This window comes from Apis florea, unplaced genomic scaffold, assembly GCF_048593485.1.
Source record: "Apis florea isolate Af1SG1 unplaced genomic scaffold, ASM4859348v1 contig_2293_pilon, whole genome shotgun sequence".
In the NCBI taxonomy this organism is placed as follows: domain Eukaryota; kingdom Metazoa; phylum Arthropoda; class Insecta; order Hymenoptera; family Apidae; genus Apis; species Apis florea.
In genome coordinates, this window is record NW_028256554.1 from 610,440 (window position 1) to 636,841 (window position 26,402).

The 26,402-nt window shown below is 38.8% G+C and overlaps 2 protein-coding genes across 5 annotated transcripts in view; both read right to left on the reverse strand.

Moving 5' to 3' along the window:
- Fak (protein tyrosine kinase 2 Fak) overlaps positions 1 to 7,552 on the reverse strand; it is a 32,867-nt gene extending 25,315 nt beyond the window's left edge. The window contains exons 1-2 of one of the 3 annotated variants that reach the window (XM_086903708.1): positions 7,410 to 7,535; positions 4,112 to 4,130 (exon numbers count right to left, since the gene is read on the reverse strand). The gene's annotated coding sequence lies outside the window, so the exon portion shown is untranslated. Of the gene's footprint in view, positions 1 to 215; positions 1,176 to 4,111; positions 4,131 to 7,409 lie in introns of those variants that run through there. The other 2 variants (XM_086903707.1, XM_086903706.1) reach the window with 2 other exon arrangements.
- A 335-nt stretch (positions 7,553 to 7,887) lies between these two features.
- Positions 7,888 to 25,125, reverse strand: LOC100872320 (serine protease inhibitor dipetalogastin). Of its 2 annotated transcripts, none has more exons than XM_003689876.4 (9): positions 24,657 to 25,125; positions 10,816 to 10,932; positions 10,305 to 10,614; positions 10,096 to 10,239; positions 9,825 to 9,995; positions 9,568 to 9,732; positions 9,343 to 9,465; positions 8,980 to 9,156; positions 7,888 to 8,897 (listed from the first exon to the last, which is right to left on the reverse strand). In XM_003689876.4, exons 1-9 carry the CDS (start codon positions 24,709 to 24,711, stop codon positions 8,666 to 8,668), a joined length of 1,494 nt encoding a protein of 497 aa, XP_003689924.1. In that variant the 5' UTR covers positions 24,712 to 25,125; the 3' UTR covers positions 7,888 to 8,665. The 2 variants fall into 2 exon arrangements, with proteins under 2 accessions (XP_003689924.1, XP_086759871.1); XM_086903745.1 differs by having other exon boundaries at positions 10,305 to 10,677; positions 24,657 to 24,990.
- Between the last annotated feature and the right edge of the window lie 1,277 nt (positions 25,126 to 26,402).

Here is a 26,402-nt window from a genome sequence, read left to right on the forward strand (position 1 = left end):
TGGTAATCATAACACTATTAATTTTCAATCGTTTTTTCCCCCCGACATGCTAATTTGCCATGTTTTTTCACCTACATTTTCTCCATCGTTACGCACGATCTTTCCAAAATTATACTTCGATCGACACTTGACCGATTCTCACGACCCCATTACAAACCCCGTTAATTTCCATGTCAAGATCGCGTCCACGATGAAAATGGATGATCGTCTTTTACCTTGGACGATCGCAATCAACGCAAATAATCACACCAACACATCACAACCACTGCTTATAGAGCCTTCGTAAGACGTTCCGCGTAATCGGTAGCACGTTTCGACGCGAAATCGCGCGACAGTCGATCGACATCCGTCGTCTCGATAAGTCGATCACGCCGAGCTAAATGGCGTGGAACGAAACATCGTATAATAAGAAAACCAAAAGAAAAAAAAAATGAAACGAAACACGATGAAGGACGAAAAATGGGGTGTGGACCCCGTTTGGTGTAACTTTCGCCTCTTCGATGCAAACAGCCTTGCGGCAAACCAGTAACTGTCTCTTCTCTATGAGAAGCTACCGTGTCTCTCTCGAATACGACACGCGCACGCACTTCATTCTTCGTCTCTGTTTTTCTCTCTATCTCTCCTTCTCCGTCACTCTCTTCCATTCGTTCCCTTGCACTCACGCGCAACAGACTTCTCTTCCTTCTCGTTCTCGCACCACCATGCGTCATTCTCTCTCTTCACTGACTACACATTTCGTTCTCTTGTTCACGAACTTCACGCCTCCATCTTTCTTTCTCTCTCCGATAAACAAGCGCGTTCACCTTTTTTTTTTTTTTTTAACTTTAGGGTCGCTTGATCATTTGTTTATCCATGAACGAAGAAAGTGTGCGTGAACGACACTCAGATCCTTGAATATCGCAGCGGTAGTCCGACTTCGATGCGATGTGATCACATTTTCCACGTCAGGTGTTGGCTTAACGATCTCGCATATACCTAACCTAATTTATCTTTTCTATGTTTTTTTTTTTTATCATTAATTAATCACGAATTTTGTCACGCTTTGCAAACAACGTGTTAATAATTTTTCACAATGCCTTCGAGCTTATCGAACAATTATTACGAGAAATTGTTTAAAACGATTGGAATACTTTTGGCAAGTAAGACAACATGGTTTACGTAACCCAATGGAACACGGTCAATAATTGAAATTGAGAATCGAGCGGTAAAATCAGAGAACCACTTTCGTTGCGAGTAAATTAATATCGATCGCGGTTCAATCCGCAAATGTTTGATGTTTGTTCTCCGATGTTAGTGATCCCATATATTGTTAGGTGTAAAGTGAAAAGCTTTTTCAAAACTTCGACTTGGAAACACGATAGATGCTATTGTTATTCGAATCTGAAAGGGGGCGCTTTTTTACGAGCGGTCAAATAATGTCAAGTAATTCGTACTTTCTACTAGATGTTATATTTATATTTACGTGTATAAATTTCACGATTTCTTTTTTACAAATGAAAAAGATATTTTTTACAATTGTTAAATTTGAATTTCAATACTCGAATATTTGATTCTTTGGAAAATAATGACTAATAATTTAATATTAATAATCGAAATTTTTCATCTCGATCTTCAATAATCTTTAACATTTTCACAACCTAGCAAAATATGAAATATTTTCTTCGACTTTCTAAGAAAACAGAAATATTCGTTTGAACTTTGAACTTTCAATGTCACGTCAACTTTACCTTGCTTAAAGGCAGCACAAAGAAAAAGGCTATTGTTCGCAAAAGTTTGCTCCACACTGTATTCGTACGTATACATATGTACGCATGTATATAGGCACTTATGTATGCATATAGAAGTTTAAAATGGTGCAATTTCCATAGTGAGAGGACCCTTTGGAACGATGGAAATACAAGAGAGTGATGTATAAAAAGAAATTAGAAAGAAGCACACTTGTGTGTGCATCTATCGCACAAGAATGACGAGCCGAAGGAACAAAAGCCAAGGAAAGAAAAACAATGTGACATCTTCTTGTCTTTTCTAACGGGGTAATGTCGTAGTACATATAAAGTAGAGTATGGAAACTTGGCTGTGTTTTCATTCCGCGACTTGAACGATCAGCAAATATCTCTCGGCAAACACTTCCTTCTTAACACACCATATTCTTTCGTAGGAGCAACGATTTATACTTATATGCATTTCTTTTAGCATTACGTTGTTTATTTCGATCGCAAAAATCTCTAGCAAGTAGGAAAGTTGGCACGTGCCATTAGCACATGCGCACACTTAACCTAACCTAATCTAATTTGCACTTAGTTACTCACGAATAACAATAGATATCGCACGATTCGATTTCCGGGATAAAAGTCTGACATTCACATCCGTTTATAATAATTACAATACCGGCAAGAAAGAGGGAAGCGAGTCATCGAAATTTATGATTCGTGTCTTGCCTTATCCTGATCATAAACGGAAGGAATCGTAAACCAAGCGGGACCAAAACTGCATAGAAATCGTACATCTGAGAAAAGATACCGGTAGAGTCACGTCCGTCTCATAAAACCGACCCACGTCGCGGTGCTTAGCACAGCGACACCACCGTGTGCTCTTCTAAACGAGAGAAGACGAATCAATTGAAATTCATTAAAGTTCAACCACAAACCGAGATCTCGCGTATATGAACGCGAGGATTGGACAGAGGGCGCTCGTGATTCCATCAATCGGTTATATTACTCGAACAGGAATTCTTAATTTCGTAACAATGAACATCGCGTATTAATTTTTATCTCGTGCAATAAGCTTGTCGACATTCGAGGATGGTTGAGTCACTGCGTATAAAACATTTTCTACGATAAGTATATATATATATATATGTAACGATGGTAACGAAAATAAAGAAGGAAAGGCAGAAAGATTTCACGCGGTCAACGTCAATACGTGGCATTAAACATGCTGGAAAAAGATGTTAAAGGATAATAGGGATAAAGACATGGATGAAGCAAAACGAGCTCGTCGTTTCTCACGTGGTTGCTCACAATGGTTAATAGGTACGTACATATGTGCGCATATGTAGATTCGTGTGTACGATCATGGAAGAAGAAAACCAGGAACCAGACGGCTGTCTGGCCGCTTTGCGCTGCTTGTTCCACGGGAAAACTTTATATATAATGAAAGTAGCGTAATTGGCCGGTAACTAAATCATGCTGTATGGTCAAAACGAATCGTGGCTCTCTAATTTTCGTTTAAATTGCCTCGATAACCAGACTTTCGAGAATGTTAACTTACTTCATCGCGCATGCGCGACGATCATGCATTATTATTCTAACTCGTTGAAATTGGGTAGAAAATCAAATAACATCGAATTGAATTTATTAAGATTTGCAATTAACTTTAACACGAGAAATGTAGAAGAAAGGGTTAAAAATTAGAAGGAAACGTAAAAAAAAAAAGAAGAAAAAAAAAACTAGCAGGAAGAAGGGGGGGAAAAAAAAAGAAGGAAATAACTGTTCGATAAGGAAGACTGAAAAATGATGTGTAGGCTGTACGTCTGACTAGTCACAGACGTTATTCGTCTAGCTTTTACGCTTCGATGGAAGAATCTTAGCGAGGAGAATTATTTTCTCTTGTTTCTCTTCTCGAAACTTAGGAAAATAGAAAATTGAGAGAAAGTAGAAAATAAATAAAAAAAAAAAAAAAAAAATAACTGTATCGAAACGATATTCGGATGACAGAACGATTAGTATAAGTCGATAAAGTAGACAGATCTAAACGAGGTTAATACACATGCATACGCATAAAAATGGACGAGCACGTATATACAATGGGATTACTGATTAACGAGGCCTGTAATTAATTGCTCTTCTATCTCGCAAACTCTACCGGAAAAGAGAAACGCGAATCCTTGGTATTTTTATCGGCAAGTAGCGTTAATTACCGTGGTAAAATTACCGATATCATCTTGGCTATCATCCAGTATTAAAACACTACCCCGACTGCAAAATTATTTCTACCGGAAGCTCGATTCGTCGTGCGTGCGATTTCCATCAATTTTTTTTTTTTTTTTATCCCAACCAACTTTACAAAAATACGACTCTTGAATTTTCCCTGTAATTCATTTATTACTTACGTCTTTACTCGTTCAAAATCTGAAAAAGAAGAAGAAGAAAAAATAAACGAAAGAAAAAAAAAACAGTGAAAAAGAGACACAGAAAGAATTTACGTCTAGCCGACTTTATCTATGTGGACAACAGAGGTAAAGGACTAGCGGATAAGATAACGTATCGCGAAGGATAAACAGTGGCAATAGTGTCGTGCACCCCGAAGCTTCCGGTTTCGCCCATGAAAATAAAGCATCCCGTAATGTGAGATAACGACACGCATTTTCGTAGATTTCGTGGTTTTATCGCTTCGCTTATTAAATTAAAAAAAAAAAAATGAGAAAGAAAAAAAAATCGAGGAAGAAGAAAATCTAGCGTACGTCCTCGACGTCACGATTAATTAAGGGCAGAATCGCGTGACCGGAAACGAATGAGAACCGTACCGAGTGGACTAGGCCGTAGGCCACAGTCCTGTGTTTCCACTTTGCACCACGATTCCATAACGCTCTAGACCGAGATAAGAAAAAGATTTTGGAATATCGATTACTGCTACGCGTGTAACCAACAATTACAAATTTTGGTCGAATGAAAGATAAAAAAAAAAAAAAAAAAAAAGAAAGAAAAAAACGAAAGCGAAAGCGAAAACGAAGCGAATATCGAAATGAATTAATTTTGATTACGTAGGAGGATTCTATTTGGAAAAAGTGGTAGGGTGAGACGTGAAAGAAACGTTTGAAAGAAACCATTAAATTTCGATTACGCGTGCCCAAAAACAGGTATTTATGTGTGTGTGTGTGTGTATATATATATATAAGCAGAAGAATGAGTTATCGCGTAAAAAAAAAATTTGCTGAACGCGTAACATTTTGCACGTTATTTCTTGTACGAGTCACCAGTCGAGAGGCGAGGAGAGGGGGTACGAGACCACGATAGAAATTGCGCTCGATAAAACACGCTTCCTATTATTTTTGTGTTTCTTTAAACGGCCGTCAAAAGAATTTTTATTACGACACAATGCGCCACTCGAAGAGAAATTTATCTCTCTTGTGTACCGGTTGAATACTCGTAGACGGTGCATTTCGGTCCGTTTATGAGCACAGAATAGGATTTACATACACATGCAGAGACACGCGAGATCCCGCCACCCCTATTTAATTCCATATTACCCTTCCTGAAAGGAATAAAAAGAAAAGAGAGAGAGAGAGAGAGAGAAAAAAGAACGGATGTGAGATCCGGTTCGAGGTCGATTTACGTTGTTCAACGCTCGAGAGCGTGTGACATGACCATTAAAACACAATAGATTATTTCGAATCGAGGGGGCTCTTATATATGTATACGATTAATTTCATGAAAATGCACGTGAGAATTTGTAATTGACTTCCTTAGTTTTGTCAGAAAGCAAATAGTCAATCCGTTCGTCAGCTTCGATATGTAATCAAAACTTATTTCTATCACGAAAGATCGTATAATTACGATATACGTATATAATATACGTATGTAATATGTAAAAGGATACAATTCTCTCTTCATTCGATATTTAATCGCGATGAATTAATGCAAAAGAGCATAATAGATAATATATATTTATTGATATAATATTTCTTATTGCAATGTAGTATTTTCATTTTTATATAGAGTATTCGATAAATAATTTCAACGATGTCGACATTATTGTCTATGAAGATGTATCCGTCAAAATATTACATTGTTTTATCGTAAATGGATATAATAGATATACGTAATATATCATACATTCTCTTATATGAGAAATTCGAATAAATTGTATATATGTGTGTGTGTCTGTGTGTACAATAACAGACGATGACGATACGTGGCAATTGGAAGTGCAAAAGTAATCTGTAGGTCAACTTGCTAGGAAATTCATTTAATAAAGAAGAACGAGACAAGGTGCCGTTACGATTGATCGAGGACGACTTCTCGATTGCTGCTTTCATTTGTGTATTGAGCGCAGCCTAACTCGACGATCCAATCAATGAATTTATATAAAATTTTTTTTTCACCATTAAACGTTCTCTTTCTATTCTATTTCTGAGTTCGATGAAACAGAATTTTCCCTAAAATGAATTGTAACCAGATAAGAAAAAATTATATACCATATATAATATAACATAATCTTATTTTTAGTTAAATTTATCTCATATAATGGATTATCGAACAATGATTATGTTTTAATTTCTTCGAGAAATCGATAGATATTGCTTTTACCACATTCTTCCAAATAAAAGTCTCAAAACGATAGGCAAATGAAGGATAACAATATTATTCCTTTTTCCTTTCAAAAACCAGGTATACGTAAAGGTAAAAACGATACGATGTACAAGAACCGTCGCAAATTTTTAAATACAAAAAGAATAATCGCGACGAGTATACGAAGTGTAGTAAGTATGTGAAGTGAGAGAAACGATCGATAAATTTAATTACATGCGACATTCATTCTTTCTCTGATTGCTGAAATTCTTAACTTGGTATCATCATCACAAAATCGTCAAGTCATGCAAAGATAAATGATAAGATAATAAAAAATGGATGAAAGATCGGTAAATATATCGAGAGATCTGGATTATGATTAACAATCCGTTTGCAATTATATATCATTTACATCAAACAATTTTTCTACTCTGCAATTGTAATTTTATGAAAGCGCGCGATTTTGAGCGTTATAAAAACTCGCATCTCAAAATATTTAATATCGGGTTTATCATGATAGGTTCGATTTAATGATTTTTAATTCGATATACAATATCGATATTTTAATATTCATGTATTTTTCGCGTTATTGTAATTGATAAATTATAATAATAGTACAATATTCCTTTTCCCTCTCATATAAAAATAAAAAAATATAATAAAACAAATTATGGTTCGATGAAATTAAAGTATGACCTATTTCCATATATGTAATTAAACGTTCGAATGAAAGTTTGCCAATATCGAAAAATCGAAAATAAAGATAAATAGAAGATGATACGATGTATTTGATTACACGCATAGATTAAAGACAACTTCCAGAAGATAGGAACAGGATAGTAAGATACACGGAAGAAGGAAAACCTTCCTCTCACATAATGATTATTCAAGGCATTCTATGTGTCATCCGACTGCAGCATCATTTTATGTAACACGATTCGTGTAATCGTGATCCTTTTTCGCCGGTGTAACTAACACACAGGGAGGCTCAAAGATGGCCACTTCTGTCTTTCGCTTATCAGTTTTCCACACGTTATTTAACTGACTATACTTCATTTCTATTACGATCCTTCAATTGTTCGATCAAAAATAAAATAAGGATTAATTATCGGTACTTACGATAACGACGAATCCCGTAATATTCCAGTGATCCGCTTCGGAAGCACTTCTGTATCAAAGACAAATCCACCACCTGATCTCAAAGTTTCGAGATCGAGAAGCTCGTTTCACTAATCGGATCAACTTTACACTCAATTATTTTAACGAAAAATAGACGGATGGTTAGCATACGATTCAAAGATCAACGAAAACACTGTGTCGGGAGAGAAATCGTAAATAATACACGAAGCACACGACTCATCCGTAAATTCGATCGGTTTCGATCAGTTGTCGTAAACACTGGCCGCCATATTCCTTCAGCACCTGTCAATATCAGCGAATATTACTGCCATCTTACGGCAATCTCATCGATGTAAATATTAACGCCATCTATCAGTATTCGTGCATAATATCGTTTTAAATTAAATTATTTATCTACTGTTGCTTATTTTGGCAATTATTTTATCGATGTAGAGAATATTGTTGAATAATTACATCATTTTTTTACCTAAAAATATCCATATATAGTTTATTATTGACACTTGAAGCATGTATATTAATATTGATACAAAAAATGATTGTCAAATGTTTGATTGAATAAATAAAAGTATACAATGATTAGATAATTATGGTATAAAAAAATCACATGTCAGAAAGAGGGATATACGTACATATAATAGTTAAATATGTACTTTCTTATAATAATTGGAATATAAATGCATTTTGGAATTGTTCGTGTTACGTAGTATTAGCGATAAATGATGAAAGGATGATATGATAATTAAGAATACTAAAATAAATAAAAATGAATTAATCAGCGAGTAATGTGCGAAGATATCGAACAAATTACACAAACGCATAATTTAGCGTCGCGAAATTCCTATTATGAATGTAAAATATATGTATCGTGCAAGAATCCATCATTTTCAATGAATAAAAAATATGAAATAAATATAAAAATTTGATAATTCATGGATACTTGCGCGTACGATAAGGGCTGTCAAATGTGTGAAAATTACTTGTTGTCTACGAATTACAACGTTGTTCAAATGAGTAATTTAAGAGAATTCAGTCTCGGTCGAATAATTTTTCTCTCGAAAAAGAAAATGGTACTAAAATTCCGTTTTAAAAAAAAAAACAGATATAAAAATTACTCGAAAAATTTGATTCGATTACATAAAATAGTATCGATCATATTTTAAGAAAATATTTTTCTGAAGAGAAAAAGAGATAGAAAAGGAGACAACAAAAATGCGAATAGATCGAATTCGATGAAACTAATACAAATAGTTCTTAGGTTCTTCAGTCGGTTGACCGCACACGCCATGATACTTCTTCGTGACTATGCTTCGACTGCGACAGTTCTCGATTTCCAGAAAACATTCGTTGCTGTAAGTCATACCATCGGTACCGCAAACAGGATCATAATAGGGTGGGCAAATTTTTTGACAACCACGGAATAAGAAGCCTTGTACGCATCTCTTCATGGGCACCACATACACGTGTTTCCTAATTGGAACATTTGGATTTTTATCATTACCGAATGCATATTTCACCTACTTAATCGATCAAAAACGCAATTATTGCTTACCCACAATTGTCCCTTTTCATCTCACATTCGTTACGATAAAGTTTGTTGTCGGAACCACAAACAAATTGGCGTTCTCCGCTACAGATTTGATTGCAAAGCGCGGTAGTACGGCAATGTTGCGCTGGCACTTGAACCACCCTCTGACCACAAGTCTCGCGTCGTAGATGGCAAAGAGATCTAAAAACATACGAGTATGATTTATGAATGTAATTAATACTAAAAATTAACATCGAAGAAAAATATTTATCAAAAGAATATAATATATAAGAATGATAGAAAATAATTTGTGATTCGCAATTTCCTAAAGAAAAAAGTCTTGAAACGGCAAATGTCCTGGAATTTAAATAACGCGTTCTTAATCACCGATAAACGTTGCCATCGCTTCCACAAACTGGTTCCTCGGGTACCTCGCTGCAATCTTCGGGGCACTGTTCGGTTTCTTTCAAGGTCGTACATTCTCCAACATGAGCCAATTGAATGCCCTTCCTGAAAGGCAACGATAACAACGTATCAAGAATCAACGATTAATCTCTAATATTTATCTCTGAATGGATCTTCTTTGAGAAATGATTATCTCTCACGACTTACAAGCATACTGCCACATTTAAGTGACATTGATTCGGATACGTGTTCGCGTCGCTTCCGCAAACCGGATCCACATCGTTTCCGCACCTTTGCTGCTGTTTCGTGCATTTAGTCAAACGGCTTTTGCATTTTTCAAAATCTACCACTGTCACTTTCCTTCTTGCTTGCCTGAGAAATGAAACGTAAAAAACAAAAAAAGTAAATAACGAAATTATAAACAGTCCACAAGATGATATTTAATTAAAATTGGCCATACTAACCCGCAATTAAGCATTTGCATCTCACATTCGTTCCTATATATACTCCCGTCTGATCCACAGGTTGGCACTTCTGGCTCGTTTTTGCAATCCAAGGGGCAAGCGTTGGTTTGGCCGCCAGATGTCCGCTCGAGCGACACGCAATATGACATCGGCACCTCGAACACGTGTTTGCTAAACGATCGATCAGGTATAAAAAAAAAAAAAAAAAGAAAAGAAAAAACGAATAATTTTGGCTTGCCGCCTCAATTTAATCAAGGATCACGTTTCTTACCCGCAATTCTTTGCTCGCATTTTACAGGTATTCGAATAAAGGATTCCATCGCTACCGCAGGCTGGCTTGGCACCGCGCCAACACGATTCACGACAATGCCTCGTGGTCTGACAATGCTTCTTGTTCGTGCGCACGACGCCTTGTCTGATAGAAAAAAAATCGAAACCGTACCGATCTATCCTGGCAGAGATGATAAAGAAGAGACGTACCCGCAGGTGAGTAACTTCATTTGACACGTGGATTTGTAAACGTTGCCATCGCTTCCGCAGATGGGCCCGTCGAGCGGTGCAAAATCGCAAGAGACAGGACAGTTTTCCCTGTGCGCCGAGATGTTGTTGCAAGGGCCCAGATGCGACAATTCGATACCGACTCTGCAAATCTCCACTCTGAGCATACACTTGTTGAGATAGGTACGGCCGTCGGTTCCGCATACGGGATCCTGATCGCCGGGGCATCGATGCTCGCACTTACTTCCGGACGATCTTAGACAAGCGGTCTTCTCCGTGGCAATGGTCACGCCTGCGTAATTCGTTCAGTGTCGATAATTATCGCTGCCTTCGGTACGCGTCACATGCGTCTATTCTTAAATAGTATCCCAGGGATGAGAATTTGAAACGCGTAAGAAACGCGGCGGACGTTGTAAACGAAGGTGAACGAGCAAGCAACGTACGCGCCGTCCAATCATAATTATTATTACGTAGTTAAAACAGGCCCTTTTACCTTTTCCACACATCTTCTTCCGCATTTCACACTGAGACGCGTAGATCACTCCGTCGCTACCGCATACTGGCTCTCCGCTTGGCGGACATATTCGTGGGCAAGCGCCGTTCGCTAAATCTGCGTAGGCAAAAAAAAAATTAATCAATTTTTTCGTAATCTTCGCTCGACAGGAAAGTAAGTATCGAATATAACGCGCGTTTTAATTTTTTTTTTTTTGCGAATACTTTTCTTCTCGTCGAGCACAATATTTATAAAATATTATCGAGAAAAAAATTAATCGATCTTTTCTTCAATCTTCGATACTCTAGGAGGAAAGAAAATATCGAACACGCGCGGTTCGACTTTTTTTCTTTTTCATCGATCGATCGTTAAATATTACGAGTATTGTAAATATCGTTACGCAGTTTATGGTGGTTTTTTTTTTTTTTTTTTTTTTGCGAATACTTTTCTTCTCGTCGAGCACAATATTTATAAAATATTATCGAGAAAAAAATTAATCGATCTTTTCTTCAATCTTCGATACTCGGGAGGAAAGAAAATATCGAACACGCGCGGTTCGACTTTTTTTCTTTTTCATCGATCGATCGTTAAATATTACGAGTATTGTAAATATCGTTACGCAGTTTATGGTGGTTTTTTTTCTTTTTTTTTTTTTTTTTTTTCATTTTGAACGAGAGGTAGAGATACATGATACAATGGAAAGATTGAACGCGCGAAGGAAAGTGACTGGCACAAGATAAATACAGTGGCGAGGAATCGAAAGAAAAGATTGGTAATCGGAGCCTGGATCGTTGCTGCTCGGCGTGCGATGCATCGCCTCGAAAAAGCGGATCTGCGCGTGGAGATTGCGGGGAGCGCGCGTTCATCTCGCGGGAGCGTGAAAGGTCGAGTTAAAAATAATCGAGCAAACCGGAAAGGAAGAAGGCGAGATCGCCTTCGTCCGTTTGAGAATTCGTCCTGCGATTTTTTTTTTTCTCTTCATTTTCTTTCTTTTTTTTTTTTTTTTTTTCCACAGCGACCAACACCACCGGTAATGGCGAGGTTAAACCCGGGAGAGATTCTGTCGAAACTTTAATTACTTCCTGTTGACCCGCGTTGCCGCGGATATCTCTGCAACACACCGGGTCCGCCGGCTTGGTTTCGGTCCAGTGATCGTCGGGTCAACAGCACACAGGATTTACTACGGCCGTTCTACACCGGCTCGCATAATATGTAACAAATTATAGAATCAGGGTGTACAGTTAAAGATACTGGCGCGATATCGTGGCGATACGTATCGATATGCATACATTGGCAAGTGTTCGAACACCGTTTTACCGTACGTTTTAATGAGATAAATTTGGTGATCGTACAATGGATACTCGAAGCAATTTCTTTTTTTGAACCGATGCACAAAGATTAATCCTAATTTAGATGCAACTTTCTGTTTGACAGACGGTTAAAATAAAGCAAAATTTTGAATTATAAAATGTTCAGAATTTAACGTTCCATTCCAGCCTGTTGTAAAAACAATTTTGAAATTGTGTATTAAAAATGTCGACGACTTTGATTCTACTGTATGCGATCTGTGTATCAGAATTTTCGAATCAATTTGTAAAATAATATCTTCGAACGTATTCACGAATCGTTGTACGTAATTTAAACGAATCTCGTTCATGCGACTAATCGATAAACGCAGGTATAAAATTTGCATCTTTGCCAGTCTCCAACACGTGCGTTAAACGGTTGCAAAACGCGCGATGCAAAGCAGGTAAGCACGATCTCAAACGATCTGCAACACCGGTACACTTTGGTTCTGGTTGTTACCAACTAGCTAATAATATACGTGCTTAATCGATGCGATTCGATAATTTATCTGCAGTTTTATTTACAGAGGAAAGAATACGAATATCCATTTTATTTTTTAGCGTAGAGAGTCTTAAAATAACGGGAAAAAAATCAAGTGAAAAAGTTTGAGGAATTTCGTGTGGAACGTAAAAATAAATATTAAGTTATAATAAGTAAATATGGTAAGTAATTAAGTAAGTTTAATTCCTTTTTTTATTTTTTTCTAAATAAATTAAGAGGTTAATACACTGTTTATTATTTTTTTTTTTTTTTTTTTAAGAGAAATAAATTGTGAAACTTGTTAAAGTAATGATCGATAGAGATTTTATTAATGTTTAAGGATAATAATAATGTCAAATAAACAATTAGAACAATTTACTTATAGCATGTATAAATTGTGTTCAAAAAATATTCAAACTACTTTTTATTCTGTAAAAAAATGTAGGTTAAGTTTCGTTTAGAAAAAAGATCTGTTCCATCATTCTCAAAGTATAATATCGTAAGTATAATAAAATTTATCTTTCATACAAATGACAAATACAATGATATAATTAAAATTTACGAAACTCAATAGATCGATCTCGTTGTTCGAAAGATATTTGTGGAAGTTTAATATTCAGAAGAAATTATCGCAAGAACCAATAAGAAAATTAATCGAAAGATCGTCACGTTCAGTGCAATAATATCTAATAAGAATCAACGAAAGACACATTCAATTATTAGCAAGCAAATACTTCATATTAAATAATTCTTCTTCATATTAAATAAATAATTCCGAAAAAAGTTATTTCGAACGTGAAACATCGTTAACTTAACTTAAAAAACTAATAAAAATTTTAATTACGATATAAATGCTTGAATGAACATTTTATCGATTATTAAATTTCATGTATGTGAATAATAACGTACAATCATTTGTCAAAATCTTCACTGATCAGAAATATATATTTCTATCTCATATTCGTATCCGTTCCTCTCGTATCGTAGAGGGAAAAAAAAAAAAAAAAAAAAAAAAAAAATCACGTGCCTAGGACATCTCTGTCGCGCAACGATCGAGCCAGGCTTCTCCGCAGGATACAATTTGCTGGAATCACGGCCGATCGAAGCGAACGATTCGATATACCGTTCGGCTGCGACGGTAATTCGCCTGAATCCAAAAGAATCAAATTTACAAAGTGAACGAGATAGGCCGATACGCATTGTATCATAGAAGAACGGTCTTCCTGGTCAGCCGCAGCTTCTCCCTCAAAGACGCCGCGAACATCGCCAATATTATACCCTTTTTCCGTGTAATAAACGAGTTACGCTTCTTCCTGCTTCGTTGCAGAGTCAAAGCACGCTAATAACCGAATACGAGTCCGAGATAAGCGCGTTTTACGAGCGTAAACTCTCCGAAATTACGACAATCACCATTTATCGAATGATATCTATTAATACTTGGCTACGATACGCGCATGCGTGTATCTAAATTGAATTTCTATTTCTAAGTAGAACGTGTCTTAGAACCTTTCAAGACGTGGTTCCAATTTAATGGCGGAAGAAGAAAGAAAGAAAGAAAGAAAGAATTGGACGATAACTTTCACGCGTACGACGACGAGAGGAGTTGAAAGAAGACGAGACGAAGAAGGAATCGTTTCGAATGGGACGTGCGAGATTGATAGACGGGAGGCCGAAGGAGGTGTCCGTCACTCCCACGAGCGCGATTAAGTGAATCAATTATGGCAATAACTGGAGTGACCAGTCTGGCCAGGGGGCGATTGGCGAACAATGTAGATCAAATTATATCCCCGTAGAAGTTGTACGGCTCGCGCAGCCAAGCTCGTGCACGCGTGCATGCATGCATGCATGCATGCATGCATGCGGAGGATGGTGCACAATGGATGCGCGCCGCCGCTTCCTCCAACGAGAAGTGAACGAGGTAAGGAAAGGAGCGAGTGTGACAAGGGGTGGGGGAGAGGAGGAGAAGGAGGAGAAATATGCGGGTCGGTGAACCACGGCAAGGATGCACACCGACCACGGGTGGATGCTGGTGCTCCTTGGATTTTTGTCCACGAAACGAGAAGCCGAGAAAGAGAGGGATATACACGACCGACTCGCAACTCCAACTCTCTTTGAGATCGATAACAGTGGAATAAGGATCTGTTTAACGAACCGGAACGATTTGATACGAATAAACCGTGGCTCGTAAATAAAATGAACAATGTACGGGACTGCGGCTTTTGTTCTTGTTTCCTAGCCGCTATTCCTGGAGACACGAGCGGAAAAACGGTAGGTTGGATGAATTGGTTGGACGTTGTGGTTGCAACAATATAATAGAGATCGTCTGGTATTTGAAAATATTTGATTCGAGGTAAGATAATTAAGTCGCTTATCGCTAATGTTTTATCGATACCGAAGATAGTTTTTCACCAACTTTCATTTAGAGAAGATCACGTATCACGTAGGATGTACTTTGAAATTTTCACGGTAGTCGATCGACAATTTCACGACTCGACTAATCCGCGCGAGCATGCCTATGAATAATCGACGGATAATCCAGAACCGGAACTTATATTTTTACACGTGCTGTTTGCTTTATTCATGATTCACGTGCTCATTGGTTATACATAAATGAATCGGCGATTCTTCACGTACAAGTATCTATACATAGAATATACATAGAATAGGATGATTCTCTTTAACCTAATTTGGAATATTGATAAATGGCGATGAAAAGTTGCAACGAGTTCGAATATAAATAAGTTAAGTAACAAAGAGAAAAAAGAAATAGAAAAAGTTGAAACGAAAGATAAAGCAACGTAGAGGTTAAATGGTAATCCATTAATTTTGACGATAATCTTGACCGCGAAATCTGACCAACGCGAGCACTTACGTAGTTACGTATGATCGCGTGCGCAGGACACTATCGCGTCAGTACGAAAGAAACGACAACGTAAATCATTCGTAATCGATACTGTGAAAATCACGGTAAGCTTGTTCGTGCACCGTGATTCCGAGCTCTGTTTCTCGTGCAGCCTCCTCTTCTCCACAATGTAACCACATGGTCGGTCGATCTTCTCGTCCTAGCCAATCCCCCTCCTCTTTATCATCGCAAAACGATCTCGTCTTCCTCATAGCATTGTCCAGTAACACGTCCACGCCGCGTTGCATTAACGAGCAACTTTGCTATTTCTAGTATTTCCGTTATAAATTGCCGACATCGTAATTGTTCACAGTGGGATTCTTTATGCGCATCTTCGAAAACTCGATCCACGTAATTGTCATAAAAGATAATATTAAATATCGACGAGTCATTATTCCAGAGTGTTTATCTTTATTTATAACCGTGTTCCCGTACCGAAAGAATCTCTACCGACATTACCGACGTATCTATCGTCGTGACTTCCGTATCGCTATGAAACGATCCCATTTCCTGCCTAGCAACGCTATTGTTTCGATAACGTTGTAAAGAAACGCGTTGAAACGCGAATTCACGAAAGAATAAACTTACCATCTAGTTACACTCGCACGATCAAGTTATTATTAAAAAATGACGAGAAAAATTTCACTCGCAAATTTTGTTTCGCATGTAATATCCAAGTTACGGCCATGCGCACCAAATATTTCAAACGGTAAAACAGCTAGGTAATTACAAATTAGCTGGCAGCTACTAATAGAAACAGGTTCCAACTTGTATTCGTTGCCACGATGCATCACAGTTGTTTCTGCCAATCTGGCAGTCAGTTAAGAAAGTTACGAATGCTTTGTAAAGCCTGTTGTAATATAAAATTAATTAAATTCCACAATATTTTTAAACGGTAGAAAGTATCATGATTTATACATATTCGTTCTGGGAACATGACAAGCAGAAAAGCAACACCTATTGGATACTATTGCCCCACTACTTGATATCCCTACTTCACACGTATTTTCCCAATTGGCCGAAACGGTCACATCTACAATCGAATCGTCTGACAAAGAAAATAAATGAACATATCAAGTGTGACTGGAACAAAACGATGTCGTGGCGATAACTTGAAAGCATTGGCGTAAACTCATCCCATAAATAAAGAGTTAACTATTAACAAAATACATCCTCATAGTTTACAAGAATTACTTATTACTATACCAGCACGCTAGTGTTAATAATATGCTCAGTAAAGCAAACGGAATTTCGATTTTCATTTTCTCGTGGCCAAGCAATATATATCGTTAATCAATAGTCAATCTAAGAATGGTCCATTGATCGATCACATCAGTGTGTTAAAAAACGATATCGTTGAATTCAAGTTAACATTACTACACATCGTAATGAAGAGAACGTGCGAGATAGGGAGTGTATGGTCTCAGAAGGCGATAAAAAATTGGTATGTGTGTCGCTGTTGGCAAAGGAACAAGACAAACGAGTCGCGTTCCATAAATCGTCGCGTTCGGTTTAAGTGGCGAGTGGTGGTAGTAAGTGGAGTACTGGGGCGAAAAACTACCTCCCAGATCGGCTCGATCTCGCACGTGAACGCGTGTGCACTGTATACCGTGGCGATCCGTTACATCGGAGAAACGTTTGATCGGTTACTCACATACATACGTCGTATACTTTTTTCATCGTCGTATTATCGTAATATTGCCCTTGCACTTTTTTCCACTTCATCATCGCGATAGAAGTGTGTGTAATTTCTCTTCGATTCGATTGATGCGCGATGAAATGAAATTTCAAATTACGATTTCTCATTCTTTCATTTTCTTTCTATTTAATTATGATAGCGATATTATTCGATTACAATTTTCAAAAATTGCTACGCGATATTCGTTCGTTTTGTCCAAAACGATTAAAAAGAATCGACAATGTAATATTTTCTAAAATATAATTATGCAAACGCGGCTGAATATCATAAATAGGATATTTCGATTGGATTTACTTTATAATTCATAGCATGTACAGCGTATCTCGATTATTGTAGAATCGTTGCTCGCGGTCATATATCTTTTAAATGTTAGTATTCGACTACAAACCGCTAACCGCGAATGAAAAATTTACATGTATAAGTATACATTATGTATACATATAGCGAGCATGCAGAAAGATCATTGTCGTTGGTCGTAAGTTAATTTTGCATACTTTTTTCTACATATTTTTTTGTTTTCTCCGTCTTCTCATGCACAGTTATCCAGATTACGTTTTTCGCGTGGATTTGGATAACGGGAATAAGAGGACCGCGCGTTTCGCGCATGACATTACCGACTGCTGAATCAAGAATTTTGGTCCGGTTCTTTTTACATTATTCCTTGTTCAAGAAAGATAATTCCGTGGCGCTCGTTTCGCGTGAATGCATTAGGGCAGAAGAAATGTCGGCGCGTAATTCGAGCTTTCCCTGAGCTCGATCTTTAATAGAATTTTCATTGAATGATATGCGAAGGGGAACCAGGATTGTATGGGGAATGTTAGGTATACATGCGCTTAAGGAAATTGCATATTAAAGATAATTAGACTAAAACGAGGTAAGAGGGACGGAATATTAAGCGATTAAGAAGAAATGCATCACTGCGTGCCAGAGAAATTATCGACCAAGGTCGACGTTTCTACCGACAAACATGCGCAGTCCTCGTTCATTTAATCTTTTTGCTTTGAATTTATCTCTTCCCAAAGTTATCTATAAATTAAGTAATTCGATTAAATAATATATAGTTTTATATGAGAAATTTTACTTTTTATCAAAAAAAAAAAAAAAAATTGTAACGTGACGAGCGATAATAATCGATTTAAAAGATTCGCCTCGTATTAATATAACGAGCGTAAATAAGACGACTAGAATCAATCTACAGGCTATAAATTTTTCATCAAGTTGATGAAAATAGTTGACAAGAATTTAATTAATTGTAGATTGATAACATTAATAAAAGTAATATATTCAAATTTATAGTAGATACATCGAAAGCGACCTTGATTCTACTTACTCTCGACTACTTACATACTTGGATATCCATTTTCTCTTTTACCAGAGCGATACAATATTATTTAATGCAACCGGTTTCAGGCGAAAAAAAGTTGCACGATCGTGGAAAATTAATCGACCGATCACGAACGGTTTTCATTGATATGAAACTCGCGATTCAAGCGATACCCTTTAACCTATGATATAGCCATTAAATGTATAATTCACCGAGAGAAGGAAAGAATCATGAAAGTGACCTCGACCTCCGTGACCTCCATACCTACTTAAGTCTAGGCCAGGGTTTCACAACCCTCGATCGTGAGGGGAAATGACTACGATCGTACTCATCGCTATTACAGGTAAAAGAACCAAGCGAACACGATCGAAAATCGTTCGAAATTAGAATCGTTTTCTATTCCTCTCGCGTGCGCGCGCGCGCGCGCGCGCGTGTAGCTTTCTCATTTACATGATTTCTCGCCGCGCAAATGAGGAAACACAGTCCCTGCTGTTCCTTTTCCTCGTAACACACGCACACGTGAAAACCGGAAAAGTGGAACGTGAAACTGATAACTTTGATTTATTATAATAATGACGAAAATAAATAAACGAGCTCTCCTCTATCTTCCTTCCGCCTTTTCCTTTTTCCTCTTTCCTTCTCGTTAATAATTGCCAAGTGTACATACGTATACGCATCAGAATCGGACAATAATAAAGTAACTACGTTATAAATAGCAGTAAATTTATTTAAAATATTCCAACAACATTCGAAGTAACTTTATTCTTAAAATTTCGTTCGAATACAATTCCAATAAACAATTAACAAGAATAGAATATCTGTGAAATTCTGAAAAAACGGAATATCAAATCCTACGGTTTCACCATATTCGTATAATGGAGAATGACCGAGAATGACCCTTGTATTTTATTTATATCCATCAAATATAACACACGATCCACGCCTCGCCGTATATTATTACAAATCTGAAACGTTCGCCACCTCGTGGAAAAATAGGCAACGATGAAAATGCTTCCCCTCGATAACTCGAGGAATCTTCACATTTTAACGATGGTGTTCGAGGTCGGCTAACATCGAAAAAACGTGAGGAGCATTTCTTTTACCGCACAGGCGTAAATACCTCGCGTTCGGCAAGCATTTTATTCCCTTCTCCCTCCCCTCCCTCCCCCTCCCACGAATACACGAAATCTTTTATGCGCATATCGTTACCGCGCACAACAACGACGCAGCTGTTGTGTCCACCTATCGTCGGTTGTAAAAACTTGGTAAACGTGATCGTGAAGGAACGCCATGCTAATTCTTAACGCCGAACAACCTCTTTCCATCTTTTCATCCTCGATCAGCGAATCGAAAATTCATTTCCTTGAGAAAGAGAAGAATGAAGAAGAAGAAGAAGAAGAAAACGAAGCTGGTGCTCGCGATCGATCCGACGGAGAGGGTCGATCGAGGATAAAGAATCAAGAATGGATGATGCACGTTTGAAATTCATCAGAGTGCATCACGTTCACTGGGTCTCGAGGTCAGGGAAGTAAGTCAAGTACCCTATCGACGGATGAATCGAGCCACGGTAACGGTGCCGTTCCCGAAAGGACAACCGCGACTGGTTTATCGATCGAGGCACCAGGGGGACAGTTACAGTTCCGCGGAACTAAGGTTCATCGCTTGCGGTCCACGATCGTTTGTTCCAAGGTTGGCTCGCAACCTCTGCTCGACTTTGATCGATGGCGCGCTCGATCCTGGCGACCTTGCGCGCCTGACAAGAGAGCAAAGCGAGGGAAGAGGAGGAGGGAGGAGGATCGATCCGCCCGGATGATTAAAACGGTGACTTTTCATTTTTCGCGGTTCAACGAAAATTGTTGAGAATGAATTCTCGAAGCTGACTCGAACTCCTTCTCGCGCTTACTATTATTTCTATTAACACGCGTTGTATAAATGCATGAGCGCGTTACTCGATCGAGTAACGATAATTGTACATCGTCGTATTAATTAAATTTTCACGATGGTGAAAAATCAGAAAATTTCGTTCAGATATAATATAATATAACAACGATGCTGAATTCATATTTCGTCGATTGATATTATCTGTATCATTATCACTGGATCAAGCGCATAATATGTATCGGATAGAGATCGGTTGCTGTCAAGAAGGACTCGTTAACGACTCGAAAACTAAAACTCATTTATCGCAATGTCAACCAAATGTAGTTCAGATTACATACACGATCCCTTAATTATATTCTTAATCTTATCCGTTATTTTCGAATCCCTTTGAAAAAAAAGAAAGAAGGAAGAGGCTGGCTTACAGAGAAACGTGTAATATCGCAACGTTAGAAGAGACGACGAGCACTTTTTCTCGTCGTAAACAAATAAATGAGCAAGTAAGAAAAGAAGAGCGATCGAAGGAGGCAGATGTACCAGATTCCCCGACACGTTCCATTAAACCCGGCACCAGGCCTCGTTGTACGAACGTATTACGCGCTCTCTACGGAAAAAAAAAAAAAATAAAATAAATAAATAAATAAGAATAAAAGCAGCATCGATACACGTATTATATTTATCGGCCTCGTGCTCGTGCGATGTTTAATCTAATTTCCAGTGAAAGGCCGCGGATTCACGGCCGCGAAAGTGTTTTAATCCGGCGTGTTTCTCCCGAGCGAGCGTGCCAGCCAGTTGGGGAGCTGAGGGGAGGGGAGGAGGTTCGACGAAGAAGAGGCGAAGGAGGAGAGGAAAGCGGGAGAAGGAAATCGGAAGGAAAAAGGATTTGGAGGGAGAGAAATTAACGAAACGTGACTCGATTCGCGGTTTCTTTTTTTCTTTTTCTTTTTTCTTTTATCCTCGTTCTTCGACGAATAATTTGTTTCAGGAAGAAGAGGAGGGGGGTATTCGATCGAGGATTCTTCCGATCATGGAGGATCAATGGTCCCCTGATCCCCGTTGGCTGGTACACCTTTCCACTTGCCATAAAATCGTACTTATTCCCTCCATCGATGTTTGTTTAACAGTCTGTTCGACTTTTGCAGGCAGAGTTACAACTATACGCTAGTTTTACGCGACCGGAATCGGTCGTATCATCAACATTATTTTTTCACCGTTTAACGCTTTTGCGACGCGTGTAATTTGTCCGTGATTATTTACAAGTAAACTTTCTTTCTTCTTTTTTCTTTTTTTACGATTCGATTAAAACTCGAGAGGAAGGGACTCGAAAGGAAATCGATCGAAAGATAAAAAAAAAAAAGAAAAATGCAAGGATTGCTCGGTTTCGGTGTCACAAAACCAGGCCGTACAAATATTTTCTAAGCATTTTCGAGTAACGGTAACGAGCTGTTCGATCTCGAAAGAAAGAAAGAAAGAAGGAAGGAAGGAAGGAAGGAAAGAAAGAGAGAGAGAGAGAGAGGAATACGACGATGCTCGAGTCAAAGGACTCGTGCGGCGCAAAAATTTTTTACTCCTCTTTCTCCCCGCGAGAAAAAGATTCCCCTCGAACGTCCAATGAGATTTAAATCGAATTTAACTCGAGATCGTGAGAGGAGGGAAAGGAAAAAAGAAGGAGAAGAAGATTGATTCGATACTCGTGCACGATATTTTGTAAGGATGATTAATTTTTGTAGAAATCAAATTTTGTATAATCGCGTTGCAAACGATCAAATCGACGGAATAATAATAAATCATGGACGAGAAAGGAACTAGCTCGAACAAAATAAGTAAATAAGTAACCGAACTCGTCCGAAGAAAGTTTCACAATCATCAGGTGGTCGGTGTATTAATCCGCGTATTAATAAATTCGAAATCGACTCGAGAAGCGTCGTGCCCTTTTTCCACTCGGCTAAACTCCAAGTCTTTTCAACCGTGAAAACACGCTTCATAGTCGATGGAACGGCAGAGTTGTGGAATACAACTCAGTGAACATCGTATGCATATATAATATGTATATATATATATATATATATCTTCCTTTTTCTTTCCTCTTAACTCTGTTGAGTAACATCATTAACGCCGATAGCTATGCGGGAATGTCAATTTAATCCGTAATACTCTCTTACGAGAGACGTACAATGGAGAAAGAATCGGGTCACGATGATTCGGGCCCGATTGGAAAGTCAATGAAGCGAAACCACAACGTTTTTCTTTTTTTTTTTTTTTTGATGATTATATTTTACTCGGTTAAACACGAGTTTCGATAATTACACGATAAACGAGCGTGAAAAAGAAAGAAAAAGGAAGAGGAAGAAGAAGTATAATCGGGTAAAGGAACGGAGAAAGGCGTGATTACTCTCGATATGTGGGGGGAGGGTAAGGGGAGAGGGGGGGGGGAGAGAAGGGAAGAATGTTATTCTCCGCTCTATTTTAAAGTCGATTTTACGAACGTTCGTGTCTGTGGAGAAAAAAGAAAGAAGGGGGAAAAAAGGGAAGTAACGATAAATTGACTCGATCTTTCGTCACACAACGCAATTTTGTTGGAAAAGAAAGAAAAAAAAAAAAAAAAAAAGAAAACGTGTCGTTAAAAGTTCCTTAAAGACGTAGCCCCTTATAAACCTGTAATTACACCTGTACTCGCGTATATAATTATTCAACGTCGTTTTTTTACACGATAAAAAAAATCAAAGAGGAAAGCCGTCCCGTGGTTTACCATTCTTTACGCAACCTAGTTTTTCGAAAGCTTGGCTCTCGATCGAATTTTACGAGTTGGAACGAGTTCGACCGCCCCTCTTCATACTACCTCGCCCATAACACCATGTAATAATCGAATCAATCTACGCATCTTTATACGCGTACAAACTCGGAACAAATTAAAATATGAAATAAAGAAGTCTCGAAGAAATCGATCAATTTTTTTTTCTTCTCTCTCTCTCTCTCTCCTTTCGTTCGCGTTTTCACCCGATAAATGAGGTTAAATTAATTAAAAACCGCTCGTTTTTGCGCCTCGACTAAGGAAAGCGTAAAATGTATCTACTTATTACTCGGAGAGTGATAAAGCCAAAAAGGAAGAGGAAGAATGCTCCCCCTCCCTCGTGCGAGTCGGCTCGAGGTGCACGAGGTTGCACGAGCGTACGAGAGATTAAAACGAAAAACCATTGGTTCTTTTCTCTCTCTCTCTCTCTCTCTTTCCCCCCCCCCCCTCCGGGTTGAAAAAGCATCGCACTTAGGGATCCATAGAGGAGATACCGGCTCCCTGTCGAGAATTCAATGGGCGCTCCACAGCCAAAGCCGTTTGCCGAGAAAAAGAATGTCCGTTACGGAGCATGTCGGTATCGTCCCGGAAGGATTTCCTTTTTTTCTTAAAAACAAAACGAAACGAAACGAAGAGAAAAGAAAGGGGGGGAGAGAAGGGGAATTTTATATGCCACGCGTTTATTTATATATATATATATATTTTTGAAATTGTTACGCTACGTTACGTTACGTTCTGTTCGAATTTTTGCAATTCTGGTCGAGCGACCCACTTCGAGCGACAGGATCGATCCGACCGTCCTTTCGAACACTCGATGCGCTCGACCAATCGCGGATTCGACTGGATGCGCACGTGTTAAAGAGAGGGAAAAAGAAAAATTTTTGAGGAATTTAATAATCGAGTTATCAAATATAATAACTGAGAGCGGTGAAAAGATCGATCGGAGGAAACGTTTCGGAAGGGAAGAGAGCCACGATAATTTATCGATTACCATTTATCGGAACGGTGGAAGAATCGGCGAGAGCGGTGCTTTTACTCTCCATCTGACCGGCGACTGGCTGGTTCTACGCGAGCAGCGTAATGAATGGACCCGTCTGTCTGTTCGTGCATCGCGTCGAGCTCGTTTATTTCTCAATTAGCCGACCGTGAAAACTATTGGAAACAGTTTGCGTTGGACGAATTGTCGTTTAATTTCACGGTCTGGATATAATCGGACGTGGTCGAAAAAAGAAGAAGAAGAAGAGAAAGATGACGTGGAAAGAAGAAGAAGAAGAAGAAGAAGAAGAGAAAGGAAGACAAAGTTGAGGGAGGGCAGGGTGAGGGAGGAGGGGGGAAAAACGGACCTGTTGCAACTTTCACCAACAGAGTGGTAACGCCAGATCGATCGACTCTGGTTCAAATGGTTAAAAGCGATACCGACCTTGAAGGAAACACAGCAAGATGATCCCGAGGAGGAACGAGATGTGACGTTGCATCCTTCGTGGTGTTGGGCGATCGGACCTTTTTACCACGTATCGTGTATCAACTCGGGCTCGTTACAAGTCAATTTTCTCGAAGGCGGGCGGGCGATTATCTTATTGCGACGCTCGTGCTGTTTGCCACGGTGGTGGTTGAAGAGGAAGGCGATTAATGCCGAAGGAAAGAAAGACGGGAGAGAAGGTGGTGAGGCGCCGTGAGGAAGGAGAGGAGGAAGTGCCCTCTTCGACCTCTATCGTCCTTCGAGGTCTACGAACGACTGAGCCGCACGAAGCAACGACGGTCCGGCTATAGCCTCCCCTTCCTACTTTCACGTGGCGTGCTCCCGTTTCCAGTGGAGGCGCGGACCGGAGTGCCTCTCCATGGGCCATTTGCCATTTACCATGATCGTCGGTGACGACTAGCCAAACGGTGGAGAGCACAGCGACGAGCCACTGTTTCTAGGCCACGCTCTTCCTCCTCCGCATCATTCTCCTCCTCTCCTTCTTATTCTTCTTCGTCTTCATCTCGAGGAAGTCTTTTACTTTTTCTAATCCCATCGATCGTATCGACGAATCGAGCACCGCTACAGTAAGTCTCGCAAACCTTTTAGCCAATCGAGTGTAATGTACGTAAAAATAATCCTGAGAATCCTCGTAAAAACTTGACACGGAAATATATTCTCGATCAGGATGTCATTCTCATCGAGTGCCTGTTAATAGAACGTAATAAAGTATGAGAAATATTTTAATTCGTGATTTCGTTTCGCGATTTAATTAGTGATTGAGCCTTTGTGGTATAAAGATTAGCTGTTACTAACGTATGTTGGTCGATTAAGCATGATAATTATATAAATTAATTTTATCTCGATGCCGGGTCTATCACTACTAGCTCTCCTAGATTCGACGAAATCCCTCTCGATGTTCCAGTTTCGTACATCTTCGGTTCTTCGTACGAGAACTGAAAAGCGTGGATATACATTGGTTGTTCTATACGTGTATGTATAGAGAGGAAAGTGTGGCAGTGGTCCAAGGGAAGAGAGGCCAAATGTATACCGGAGGCACCGCTCTCCAATGGTGTACAGGTGCAGCTGCAGCCAAACCTATCCGTTCGATGTTGTTTGCCCGAAGATCGGGAGGGGACATTCGTCAACATCAACTGTCATAGTATCTGTCCGTGCTGTAAAATACGTACGCACGTACAGCATATATCTACGTATCGCTCACTTTCGTACTTTTTTCTTTTTCACCTGGACTTCACCATTAACCCACTTGCACTTGCGTTTAACACGGCAGCCTCGCCTAACACGTAGCCTGTAACTGTACTCGAATTTCCAGATAGAGTAAACGCAGGCGAGGAAAAAATAAAAAAAAAAAAAATCACTTCCAATTGTGTAAAAATTTTTACGTACCATCGAAAATACATTTTTTGCATTTTTCAACGATTCCCGGCTTCAATTACACGGAAATCGTGTATTCCTCCGCTCTCTGATCCTCCTCGACCAATCGGGCCAGGTAACCGTCTACGTGTTACAATTCGCATGTTTTTGCATGTGTTTCACGACGGCCTTAAAACGACTAAACGATCGAGCAACGACCTCCTTACCGTATCGCTATGAAATTCTGTCTTTGCTTCCTTCATTTGCTCGAAAATAATACCATTTCTAACGTTCTCACATCTTACATCCACCTGCGAGAAAATCGCGAAAAAA